General features: G+C 47.6%; 1 protein-coding gene across 1 annotated transcript in view; it reads right to left on the bottom strand.

Annotated features, from left to right (window-relative positions):
• C2CD2 (C2 calcium dependent domain containing 2) overlaps window positions 1-13856 on the bottom strand; it is a 63758-nt gene that overhangs the window by 33722 nt on the left and 16180 nt on the right. Inside the window, exons 3-4 of the mRNA XM_069581540.1 lie at window positions 3590-3709; window positions 377-481 (exon numbers count right to left, since the gene is read on the bottom strand). Coding sequence (XP_069437641.1) covers window positions 377-481; window positions 3590-3709 — 225 coding nt within the window. The remainder of the gene's footprint in view (window positions 1-376; window positions 482-3589; window positions 3710-13856) is intronic.

Raw genomic sequence — 13856 nt, forward strand, 5'->3', positions numbered from 1 at the left:
CGGAGGGGCAGTGTCACAGAAGGGCGAGGAAAACCTAGATGCTACCACCACAGAGGCTCTCAGCCACCACCGCACAAGTGGGCTTTAAAAGCTTTCCGGGCCAATCAAACCTGCCTGGGGAGGAGGGGCAATCTTTGGGAATTTTTAAAAACTGCTAGGTGATTACAGGTGCAGCCCAGGTGAGAGCCTGGCATTAAACCCACGGAAGCTACCCCCCACCCACCATGCTGCCCTGCCTCTGCCCTGCCTGCCATCCCCCAGGATCACACACCTGAGACCCCACTGATCAGAGGCTCTGTCTCCCAGAGCTGGTAGTCACAACGCGCCCACGTTTGCATATTCATGATGGGGGAATCACCAAACCCCACAAACTGACCTCCCCTAGGACTTTGGGCTGGACTGTGATGGCCATCTCTGGGACGCTGATGAAGGACCACTTGATCTGAATGTCTTCCCTCTTCTCCTTCATGTGGAGCTCCAGCTGTTTAAAAAAAAAAAGAAAAAAAAGATTATTGGAGGGCTGCTTTCTCCACCGGAGCCTCGATGTATGTCTGTGTGTTCTTTTCTTAGACAGTGGTTTATCCCCTGCCTTGGCATTCTGTGTGCTTTCAAAATTGCAAGGAGAGTCCCCAGTTCCTGACTGCCCCTCCCCTGTCATGTAGCCTACCCCATCCCCACAAGCACCTTCCTCTACCTCAACCAACCACTCAGAGAGGAACATCAGGGTTGGGGCTGAATACCAGATGTCATGAAAACCCTGCAACCTCTGCTGTGCAGCTCTCTTCTGAGAGCATCACCAAGACATACTGGAGCCGGAGGCACAGAGAAGGGAGCTGGGATGCCTTGTCCACTCCCACACACTCACATGGGCCCCTCCCTCACCCCGCCCTGATGGTATGCAGGGGCGCATCAGCACTCTTAGCGTCTCTTGCCTGGGCCACTGCACAACCTCCACACGAACTCCAATCTCTCCCAGGGCCCCATCCAGCCCTGCCTGTAAGTCATGGCAGAACCATGCACCCCCCCCTACTCCCCGCAAAGACAAGCATGCTCTTTGGAACCTGTGAATAGATTTCCTCACATGGCAAAAGGGACTCTGCACGTGTGATCAGGGTAAGGACACTGAGGTGTGGAAACAATCCTACATGACTCCAGTGAGCCCACAGAGGCATAGGAGCCCTGAAAGATGGAAGAGGGAGACAGAAGAGCATGCAGAGAGAGGTGACTTGAAGACAAAGGAGGATGTCAGAAGCCCAAGAGTAAGGTTGCCTCTAGAAGCTGGGACCTGCCCTCAGCTGACAGCCAGCCAGAAATTGGACACTCAGTCCAACAACCATAAGGAGCTGAATTCCGCCAACGAGTAAGCAAGGAAACAGATTCCTCCAGAGCTCCCAGAAAGGAAGGCAGCCTACCAGCACCAGGATTTTAGCCCGTGTTGGACATCACACCTGCAGAATGGTGATTGATAAATGTGTGCCATTTTCAGCTAAGATGTGGTAATTTGCTTCAGCAGCCACAGCAAGCTAAGCTACCATCCCTCCTTCTTCAGCAGGAGACTCCTTCTAAAGCCAAAGTTTAGACCCTTCCCATCTCCATGCTTCCTCCCACCACCCAGGGAAAGGGAAGGAAAGGACGGCTGTAGAATTGTTTTCTCAATACTGGGTACTCCCACTCATGCTAGCAACCAGGTAAGACAAAGGATGCCCCTGTTGCCCTGTAATTCTGGGCGACTCTAGCAAGATCATGCTTTAATTTCATTGCCACAGTCCCTGAGTTGTTCCACCAGGTGGGGGAGAGGGTGTAGCTGCTGGTCTCTATGCAGTTTTTATCTGAAGAACAGAGGAGGGAATGCCTCCTGCCATGAGCATTAATAATTCACCAACCTCTAGCAGCTGCTTCTGCTTTGAGACGTAACCGACAGGCTGCCTTTAAACTGTGTTAAGAGATCAAAGACACAATTGAATTACCTGTGTCTGAGCTGTGTACAGTGGCATAGCAACAGCATCTCAGCAAACGTGTTTCCTTGGTGAATGTCTGTGGTCCTTGCTGAACTCACCCCATCCTGAACACATCCCAGACTTTACAATTATCTTCTAACCACACTGTCCAAAAAACTAGGGGAAGCAGAAGGGCTTTATCATCTGACAAGTCCATGAGGTCGACTTAACTTCCCTGACTCTTGAAAATGGATGGGGGTGGGGGATGGGTTTCAGAAAAAAAAGCCATTTAGGTAGCCGGAAATTGTCTGTCCTGGTTGTTTAAAACCATGTCTTTTAAGGAAACCAAATGGAATACAATCTCTTCTTGTGGTTGAGAATCTTGAAAGATTTGGGATCACCCCCAAATTAGCAGCCAAGCACAAGTTGAATTGGCAGTGACCCCTAAAACAGACCCAGAAATTAACAATTTCTACATTGCTCTAAACAAAGAGCATCAGTGAACTTCTGCTCCATGCGTGACATACACAGTTATCTGGTGGGTTAGTCACTAAGTCTATTATAATTATTATCTCTATCTATCATTGTTCAATGTATAAAAATAAATCAGTTATAAAAGTTACATATTATGTGTCTATTACAATTATTATAATAATGTTGACTATCCAAAAATAATGGTGATACTCATTTTCTAACATAAAAATAATGAGCCTTTTAAAGTTGATTTTTTCAAACACTGAAAGGAAGAATGCTAAGTCCAGACCTTGAGCTGTTTTTCCAAGCTGCAGGGGACTTTTGAGGGCCAGCACCTGATTCTAAATTATTAACAGAACCACCTTCCTCATCTCAGATGCCATCATCCTCAATCCAACAGTCAACAACATCTTGGACATGTGCCTTGAAAAATACCATATCTCCCATATTTGATAGATGGAAACTCTGAATTCATTATATATATGTATACATATGTGTGTACATATGGTGGTTTTGGTGGTTTAGTCACTAAGTCGTGTCTGACTCTGGCAACCCCATGGACTGTAGCCCGCCAGGCTCCTCTGTCCATGGCGATTCTCCAGGAGAAAATACTGAAGCAGATTGCCATTTCCTTCTCCAGGTGTGTATATGTATGTGTGTGCAAATACCTGTGTGTGTATCCATGTGCATGTATGTGTGTATATATACCTACGCATATATACACATGTGTGTATTTATTTATTTATTTGGAGTGGGTAGCCTTTCCGTTCTCCAGGGGAACTTCCCCACCCAGGGATCGAACCCAGATCTCCTGCATTGCAGGTGGATTCTTTACCAGCTGAGCCACCAGGGAAGCCCAAGAATACTGGAGTGGGTAGTCTATCCCTTCTCCAGTGGATCTTCCCGACCCAGGAATCGAACGAGGGTCTCCTGCATTGCAGGCAGATTCTTTACCAACTGAGCTATCAGGGAAGCCTGTGTGTATTTATACATAAACATATTACATGCACACTTTTGTATTTCCCACAAAGACAATATAATATGAAGGTAACAGTCTGAAACAAATGAGCAGTAATTAATGAAAATAGGAGCATTCACGTCTGTGACAGCACCCCCACTCACCCGACAGATTTAGGGACACTGTTTTCCTAGGACACACTCAAGTCTCCCAGTTTTACCTGTAGATGGAGCGGAGAGAGCTGCACGCCATACAGCGAGCGCCCCGTGTCCTCAGACGAGGGTGGCCCCGCGCTGACCAGGAACTGGATGGTCTCGCCCACCACGCGACAAAATACCACCTGGAGGAGGGGCCAGAAAGCATGCAAACTTTATACCCGAGAGAGGAGAGCGTCCACCTTACCCATCTTCAGTTCACTGAGCAAAACAACCTGGACTCTGCAGGTCAGCAAGAACAAGAACTCAGCTTCAAATGTGGGTCACTCTCTAGATGCCTGTCTTTTCTATTACACCAGAGCTTAAAGACTGGAAACAATATTTCCAATCTTTTCTTCCTGATGTATTCTCAGGACTCGCCCAAATCTAGTTAGAATCTTTCCATACAACTTTTTTTTTTGTCCTTTAAATATTTCTTTTTTCTATTTCTTCATGCAGCTGATTTTTAAATTTCCTGGGCAATTGATTCATACGGTGTGAAAGCCATTAGCCACCATCTCTCAGTTAAAAAAAAATGAGCCTTAAAAAGAAAATTAGTTATGGATGTTTACAGGTAAAAAAAAAATTTAAGTACCCAGAACATAAGAAATTGTTTCTATTTAAATATATTGTAACCTATTGTGGTTTAAAAAGATGTGGGGGATAATTCAAAGAACTGTGAAATATTGAACGGTTACAAAATGATACAGTCTTAACAAAAATAGAGTTGTTAAAATTAGCTCATTTTAAAACCTATGAGACAAAGCAATTACATCAGGAACAAACCAGACCATATTCCTGACATAAATCACAAAGCATTTTGAGAGAGAACTGGGAATGCTGTTACTGCAAAGGGAAGCATTCAGTCCCTTCCAGCGAATCCCCTACAGGAGCAGACCTTCCAGAAGGAGGGACTGGCCACACTTCTGGCAGGATGCCAAGCGAGCCCAGAGCAGGCTGACTATGAGGCCAGGTACCAGCTGTGCCTGGTAGAGGGGTGCTGGGGAGGATGAGGGGTGTCTGGCAGGGGGCCAGCATGTCTGGCCAAAAGAGTCTGAGAGGAAGATAAGATGGACCCCCACACTCCCAAGGGAACAAGCTGACCCCCACATTGGATGGTGTCACTTGGGAAGGAAGGAAAAATTCTTTAATTCTCTGGTGGATTTAGAACCTAAAATACCAAGTAGAAAGATTAACAAAATAATTACTTTGTCGGGGCAACTGCTATTTCACAAAGTTCAGGCTGAAAACCTGTCTCCCTCCCCCCCGTCCCGATCCCCGGCTCACTGGCCCCCTCACAGGCTTAGCTTCACTCGGAGCCCACCTGCCCCTCCAAAAATGACATGATTTGTACTACACAGGGACCCCCCAGCAAGGGGTCCATTTCCAGGGTCCACTATAAAAGCTTTTGGCAGCACAGGGTTAGAAAGCGAAAACCCTGCCTTTTCTAAATACTGGCAGAAAATTGCACAACCCTTATTTTCATCCGTTGCTGTAAAGGCCCTCTCTGAGGACTGACTTATGTGGATTAGTTACATCTTCATCATGTTATTGTATCTCCAGAGTTCATCAAAGGTTGGAACAAAAAAATGTTTGTATAAGAAATGTCGCCTATTCACTTTAAAAATAAATGCTCTGTAAACATTCCTTGTAGGAGGAATGTATTTTGATGCCGGATGAGTTACACACACACAAGTGACATGATAGAAAATTCTGTCCTTTGTCTCAAGAGCTGAGGTCGTTTTACTCCTTAAAGTAAAAAAAAAAAAAAAACAGTCAGTGATTGGTTGACTTCTGTTATTTCTATGGAACTTTCTATATGAAGCTAATTAGAATGTCACTGAGAACCTTGACAGATTCATTAGCACCCTAACTCAAGGAAGAGTTTGGTTTCTGTTTGTATTCAGTTCTACAAAAAGCTGGACTCCTCTGCTGATCCAGTGGTTAAGAATCCGAGGGGGCAGCCTAGATGGGGGTGAATTTGGGGGAAAATGGAGAATATATATATATATGGCTGAGTCTCTTCACTGTTTACCTGAGACTATCACAATATTGTTTGTTAATTGACTATACACCGATACAAAGGTAAAAGTAACTATAAGAAAAGAAAAGAATCTGCCTGTCAATGCAGGGGACATGGGTTCCACCCCTGGTCAGGGAAGATTCCAGATGGCTCAGGGCAACTAAGCTCGTGCACCACAGCTTCTGAGCCCATGCTCTGCCACAAGAGGAGCCACTGTTATGAGAAGCTGCAAACCACAACCAGAGAAAGCCTGCGTGCTGCAGGCAAAAATAAATCCATTAATTAATTTTAAAAAAGAATGAAATTTTAAAAAAAATGCTACCCCACTGCTTCGTTTCTGATACATGGATAGCTGAAGCACCTGGTTAAAAGCAATTAAACCAATAATCCAGCATAGATTTTAAGACTTTAAAACTTCTAGAATGCAAGCCTCAAAGGTCACAATTACCATTCACGTCACATCTGGAAACTAGGTGCATTCATTAAAACTGGGACACCTTTTGCAGAGATCCCTGGAAGGTCTTCCCAGCCCTATGCCAGTGCTCTCAGTAACACCTGTCATATGGACCAACCGTTTCTCGGCTTCTCTTCAGTGTTCACCTGAGAAACCTAATTAAAACAACTATCTGATCAGTTTCAAGACAGGCAAACAAAATGCCCCCACTGTTCCTACAGGTCCAGTGGGGAGGGATAATGACCAGGGCCAGCCTCTGCTCCTCCACCCTGAGAGTAAAAGTCCCATTTGTCAAATGGACCAGAACAAAATGGAAAAGAGATTTTAAATATAAGTAATCTTCTTTCAGGGCATTATGGTGTTTTATACACAATGGAGATTAAATGATCTCAACCCAGGCAAATAGTGGCCAGGCCATCCCTGTAACCAAGGGGTCCCCTCTTGTAATGGCAGAAGGCAGGATCACCCAATGCAAGGTCAAACAGACCCTTCCACCCAGGGCCACAGTGATCAAGGTTGATGTCTATTAAATATGGACAAACAGGTAGAGACCCCGATCTTGACCCTGGAGTCTCCCTACCGCAAACACAGACCTGTTCATGAGGCTCCCTTCTGGAGTTTATACATTAGGTCCTCGGAGCATCCCAATTACACTGAGCCATTTGATATGACTTGGGCTTCCCAGGTGCATGTGTGCTAAGTTACTTTACTCACGTCCGATTCTCTGTTGTTGTTTAGTCGCTCAGTCATGTCCAACTCTTTTGCGACCCTGTGGACTGTAGTCTGCCAGGCTCCTCTGTCCATGGGATTCTCCAGGCAAGGATACTGGAGTGGGTTGCCATGCCCTCCTACAGGGGATCTTCCAGACCCAGGGATTGAATCAGTGATAAAGAATCTGCCTACCAATGCAGGAGATGCAGGAAACATGGGTTTGATCTGCAGGACCATAAAGAAGGGTGAAGGATAAAGAACTGATGCTTTCAAATTGTGGTACTGGAGAAGACTCTTGAGAGTCCCTTGGACTGCAAGGAGATCAAACCAGTCAATCCGAAAGGAAATCAAGCCTGAATATTCATTGGAAGGACTGATGATGCTAAAGCTGAAGCTCCAATAATTTGGCCTGATGTGAAGAGCCAACTCATTGGAAAAGACCTTGATGCTGGGAAATATTGAAGGCAAAAGGAGAAGAGGGCAGTAGAGGATGAGATGGTTAGATAGCATCATCGACTCAATGGATATGAGTCTCCCAGCAAACTTCGGGAGATGGTGAAGGACAGGGAAGCCTGACATGCTGCAGTCCATGGGGTCTCAGAGAGTCAGACACGACTGGGGGACTGAACAACAAGTGCTCCAGCTCCTCCTTCTCTGAGAACACTCTAGAGAACTGGAAGTAACTTCATTACTTTTGTCTTCAAAAGAACTAGAAACACAGCTGATAAAAAGGACCTAAAAGGTTTATGTCACTGAATAGTTTTTGCTTTAATCACACTACATGACCTCATGAAGAAAGAACTTCAAAATAAGATGGAAGAAATGACCTTTCACTAATCATTCAGAATTCCCAGCCAGGTCTCTGCCCCAGCTCTGCATCCAGCCTTGGTCAGATAATTATTCTGTAAGATGGCATGCGCGTGTGTGTGCTCAGTCGATAAGCTGTGTCCGACTCCCTTGTGATCCTATGGACTGTAGGATGGAATTCTTCAGGCAAGAATACTGGAGTGGGTTGCCATGCCCTCCTCCAAGGGCTCTTCCCAACCCCGAGGTTGAATGATCATCTCCTTTGTCTCCGGCATCACAAGCAGATTCTTTACCACTGAGCCACTAAGATGGCATGAGTCTGATATAAAATATTACTTCTACTCTGGAACAGAAACTCATTTTAAAAAGTAAAGTGTCATTGGCTGAAAATTCTCAAAACATCTATAAAGCTAACCCTATTGGCTGCTTGTTCACAACACATGGTTGAAGATATATTTTTATATGCTGTCTCCCAGTGGGCTAAGGGCTTCCCTTGTGGCTCAGCTGGTAAAGAATCCGCCCGCAATGCAGGAGACTCAGGTTCAATCCCTGGGTTGAGAAGATCCCCTTGGAGAAGGGAACGGCTACCCACTCCAGTATTCTGGCCTGGAGAATGTCCAGGACTGTATTGTCCATGAGGTCGCAAAGAGTCGGACACAACTAAGAGAACTTCACTTCACTTCACTTCCCAGTGGACTGAGGTGGAAAACGCTGGAAACAAGATGGCAGCCAGCCCCAAAGAATGCTGGGTGGATGCTCTATTTCACCCCCTCGAGGGGTGTGCCTTGGACCACACGGGCTCCGACACCCCACCCCCACCCATACTCTCCATCCTTTCTCTTGTTTGGATTCTTTAGAATGAACAATGAGGCTTTGAAACTGTGGTGCTGGAGAAGACTCTTGAGAGTTCCTTGGATGGCAAGGAGATCAAACCAGTCAATCCTAAAAGAAGTCAACACTGAATATTCACTGGAAGGACTGATGCTGAAGCTCCAATACTTTGGCCACCTGATGCAAAGAGTCGACTCATTGGAAAAGACCCCGATGCTGGGAAAGATTGAGGGCAAGAAGAGAAGAGGGTGACAGAGGATGAGATGGCTGGATGGCATCATCGACTCAATGGACATGAGTCTGCAGTCCATGGGGTCTCAAAGAGTCAAACATATCTGAGTGATTGAACAACAACACTACCAGGAGGTATTGTTACTACATAATGCAGCTTAATGTGGGCTTTCCTTGGCTTAAAAACCTGAGAATGCGTTCTCCTCCATGGTTGTTATGCATTAAAAGACACATACAAGATACTGCCTTTCAAATGAGGGCAGGAGAGAGCTGGGTCTTTCCCAGGCTGGCTGTTAGTGTTCTAGCGCTCTGCTCAGTCATATCTTCATCATTAGCCACGGCCTCCTGTTCCAATTCACAAACAACCCCCCAGCTTGCCCGAGGGTCCTTTCAGCAGTTTACACCAGGCAAAGTACCTGAGGGCTGACTCAGCCCAGATTCCATCTGCCTCCCTTCAAACAAACAGGTGACTCTCCCAGAGGCTCTGCTCCCATCCGGCCTCAAAGGGTGGGGCCCCCAGGGAGGAATCTCTCACCTGCCTTTGGAAAGACCCTGCTTCAAAACAGTTTCACAAGTTGTTAGAACTTTAGCATAAATACCAGGCTAATAGGGTACCTGGAATTTCAAGTCATGCAAAACCAAAAAAAAAAAAGTCAACCAGTTCCATGCTGGCTCAGTGGTAAAGAACCTGCCTGTCAATGCAGGAGACACCAGTTCCATCCCTGGGTGGAGAAGATCCTACATGCTGCAGGGCAACTGAGCCTGTGGGGAACTACTGAGCCTGTGCTTTAGAGCCCAGGGGCTGCAACTACGGAAGCCCGTGTGCCTACAGCCTCTGCTCTGCAACAAGAGAAGCTGCTGTGACAAGCAGCTGTTGCATCATGACTAGAGAGTAGTCCCCGCTCGCTACTAGATAAAAGTCCCTGCACAGCAATGAAGACCCAGCACAACCAAAAGTAAATAAATAAATATTCACTCATCCAGAGAAAAAAGAAAAGTCAACCAAATTTCCTATTTGCAACTACAACTTTGTGTTCCACTACCCTGGCAAAGGAGAAGGAGGTGACAGAGGATAAGATGGTTGGATGGACATGAACTTGGGCAAACTCTGGGAGATGGCGAGGGACAGGGAGGACTGGCGTGCTGCAGTCCATGGGGTTGCAAAGTTGGATGTGACTTAGTGACTGAACAATAGACTTGCAAAGTACGGGGTTCACCAAGGTTTGGAGAGAGCAGAGGAGACCCCGGAATCTTTCAGTGTATTTTAGTGTATAAATGTATAACACACAGCCTTTAGATCGAAAAAGTCCATGTGCTCAGAATACACAATTCATACCCAGGGAGGGATGCAGGGTTCCCCGACATATCACGTGGAATAAGATTCTGGGGGAAATTCCAAGCAAATGCCTCAATCTGTTTGTTGCTATGGTTTCATGGAAGCAAAGGTTGGTTAGTGCCTTTCAGTTCCCCTTTTTCCATCTTCCCTCTTTCCTGGGGAGGGTGGGAGCTAAAGTGAAATGATAAACATAAAATGATAATATTAAGAAAGGAAAGAATAATCGTAACAGCCCCATTTATGGTGTATCACAGTCAAAGCCTGTTTCTGGAGGCTGACTCGGGTTCAGCTACAGTCTCTGCTTATTCAGTGGTTCTTAGTTCCCTTACCAGCCTCTCTCTGCCTGGCTTCCCCCTCTATACAAAGGTCACGATGCTTCCTTGGGTGGAGGAGAGCTGCGGGTGCTAAGGAGAACAGACAGAATCTGTATAGCCCAACGACATCAGGAGCAGGTCCCTGCAGGTAATGCACAGGCTGGGGCCAGGCAGGGGTTCACCTTTACAGACACAGCCCACGGCTCAGAGGGAGAAGGAAATACCCAAGACAAGCTTGCAGCCAGCCTGGATCTCTCTGACTTCTAGATCTTACTCCAGTCTGGGCGGATTGTTTATTTAAAACTTTAACCTGCAGCTGATCGATGCACCATTAGAAGCCTCTATTTATTTACAAATGACACAGACAACAAAGCTAATTCATACTTTTTACGGGGTAGGGCCACCTACCAAGGTAAACAGCACTGCAGTCCCTCAGGACCAATGTTTGTTGCTTTCCCTGGCGAGCCTTCAACATACAAATCCCGTTTACAGGGACACTCACCACACTTGCTAAGGAAATATGTGGCCTTTGCAGCAAATGCCTGTCCCGCACAATCTGCCTAACCCCGGATCATGTTCAGGGAGCTCAAATGCTGCCCATGTAGACCTCATGCCTCCACAGGTGCACCAGGAGGGGCTGCTGCTGCCACTTGAGGATGAGGAGCTGCTCTCAGGCTACCTGCAATACGGAAATTAAGTCTCCATCTTCTGGATCAAATATTCTGGAGCAAAGCTCTTCCAGGACATGAGCAAAGAGAATGCAGCTGAAACTTGTTGCTCTTGTGTAAGAGTGTAATTACACTCGGGGAGAGAGAAATGTGCTGGGGGCGTGTTGGGACTGGAAGGGAGGACACAGAGAGCCCTGCAGAGAAGTTAAAGGGTGATGCCTTGCTCCACGAGTGCTGCAGACAGGGGTGCTTCCAGTCGCCACCTGAAAAGATGCCCTTCCAAAGGAACGCAGATGCCCTGTCCCATGAGCACTCCCTTAGAGAAATGCCCCAGCCCCTGGTAGGCTTGTCTCTTGAGATAAATATTTGGTGGTGTCCTCAGCTCATGGCACACAGCTTCTAAAACCCTTGGAATCTCCAGAGTGATAAGAATGTCTTTTAGATGCTAAGGAGATGACTGGTGGCTGGGGACCTAGATAACAACAGGAGGTAGGCAGGAGGTCCGCACAATCAAGGCGTGATGAGAGGGGAGAAGCTTTGCCACCTGGAGCCCAGGGGAATGGACAGGGACTAGAGATGGGACCACAGACCCATGGCCTGTGGTTTAATCAGATGTCCTCTGTAATGGAACCTCCATAAAACCCTTTAACAGTGGGGTTCAGAGAGCATCTGGTCCTGGAAGGGTGGCACATTAGAGGCCACAGAAGTTCCTGTCCCGTCTCCCTTCCCTGCTCCAGACACCACTGTCATTTGGCGGTCCCTGAGCTGTGTTCTTTATAAGACACTGGTAATGGCTCAGAGGGTAAAGCGTCTGCCTACAACGCGGGAGACCCGAGTTCGATCCCTGGGTTGGGAAGATCCCCTGGAGAAGGAAATGGCAACCCACTCCAGTACTCCTGCCTGGAAAATCCCATGGACTGAGAAGCCTTGTAGGCTATAGTCCACGGGGTCACAAAGAGTCAGACGTGACAATTTCACTTTCAATAGTAAGGAAGGGCTTTCCAGGTGGCTCTGTGGTAAAGAATCCTCCTGCAGTCCAGGAGACCCAGGTTTAATCCTTGTGTGGGGAAGATCCCTTGGATGGCTACACACTCCAGTATTCTTGCCTGGGAAATCCCATGGACAGAGGAGCCTAAGAGCTACCATGAGGTCACAACAAGTCAGACACGACTGAGGAAGTAAACAACAACAATAGTAAGGAAACTGCTTTCCCAAGTTCTGTGAGCTGTTCTAGCATGAGGAGGGGTTGTGGGAACCTTCAACTTTATAGCCAGATGGTGGGTACAGGGAGCCCAGACCTACGGTTGGCATCTGAAATAGGGAGCAGTCTTGTGGGACGGAGCCCTTGATCTGAGGGGTCTGCACTACAGTTAGTGCCAGAATTGAACTGAATTGTAGGACATCCAGCTGGTGTTCAGAGGACTGGAGGACTGCTTGCTGGGTGAAAGAACAAATGCACACATTTGGTGTCAAGAGTCATAAGCAAACCACTGAGAGGTCCCCTTTCAGCCCTGGCTGCAGGGTGTGGAATGTGTAGCTCCCATGGGTCCTGCAAGACGACTCTGATGCTCTGATCTATGCAAGACCTCACTCTCTGTGCAGGACCAGGGCAGGGGGCTTGCTGATGAACAGATATTTGCAACGGTAGTTACTTTGGCACACAGGGGTCTTCAGGGGCTGCAGGAGAAAGTTGGGAGCACAGAGCACTTGGAGGGCGGGGGGAGGCCCAGTTCTGTTCTGGGGGGGTCCTGCAGGGAGACTCAAGTTCAAACCCAAGTAGGCAAGATACCCACAAAGGGAGACCAGAGCCCCATTCTCATCTGACCCAAGCCCCATTCAAGTCTTGATCCAAGACGTGACTATATACCAGCCCCCTTGTCCAGGCAGATTCCTCCTCTTCGTTACCTCAAACACCATCCACACGTCCCTTGTCAGGGCTGAGACAGGAGGATGAGAAACATGGGCCCTGATGCTCTGAGGGGAGCAGAGAAAGGACAGGGTGGGGGAGGGGTGGTGGATATCCTAGAATCTCCAGTCTGTATTCCCTGGACACGATCTGTTTGTGTCCTGAGGTTCTGCTGTGGATTCCCCTTCTCAGGAATTACATCGCGCAGAGGGAGCATGTGACAATGCTGGTACAGGATTCAATCTACGTTTGGAGACCCTGTGGGCGGCCCAGACCCTGAAAGAAGGAAGGCACTGTCATCAGCTCCTGGGACGATGTCTGTCCTTCATTTAACTTGCGGATATTTGGGAACCTCCCATGGGGACACGTTACAAGAGAAACTGACTAGTCAGCCTCGATTGCTTTGCAAGTGGGTACCCTGAAATGGGCTGTGATCTGTCAAGATGCACGTCCAAGAGAGGAAGAGGTTGTGTACAGGATCCAAGCACCTGGGGGTATCCTGCTCCCCACTTCCCACGGGCCAGGTGGATCCCCACAGGGCGCCTGAGCTGGTTCCCTGGGACCACGACATTCAACCCACTTTCCTGCATTGCTCAGGGGGCTGGGCTCCTGCCCAAGAGGAGGGCCCTGATGCCCGCACAAAGGCACTGGCAGGCGCTCAGGTCCTCTCTGGCCAAGAAAACATAGGAGACAAGAACTATGAAGAAACTTGTAAAAGAAAACAAAATCGTGTGCACTTTCTAGTAGTTTACTGGGTGAAAAGCTTCCTAGCACAGAGTGCGGACAGCTCTGCCCACGGTCCCATCTGCAGGGAGCAAAGGAAGGAGGGCTGAGAGCAAGGAGGAAGAGGGCAGACTTAAAAAACTTGATGCAGGGCTTCCCTGGTGGTCCCATGGTTAAGAATCCACCTTGCAACATAAGGGACATCTGTTTGATCCCTGGTTTGAGAAGATCCCACATGCTGGGGAGCAACTAAGCCCAAGTACCACAACTACTGAGCCCAGGGGCTGCA

This window comes from Ovis canadensis, chromosome 1 (assembly GCF_042477335.2).
Source record: "Ovis canadensis isolate MfBH-ARS-UI-01 breed Bighorn chromosome 1, ARS-UI_OviCan_v2, whole genome shotgun sequence".
Taxonomy (NCBI): domain Eukaryota; kingdom Metazoa; phylum Chordata; class Mammalia; order Artiodactyla; family Bovidae; genus Ovis; species Ovis canadensis.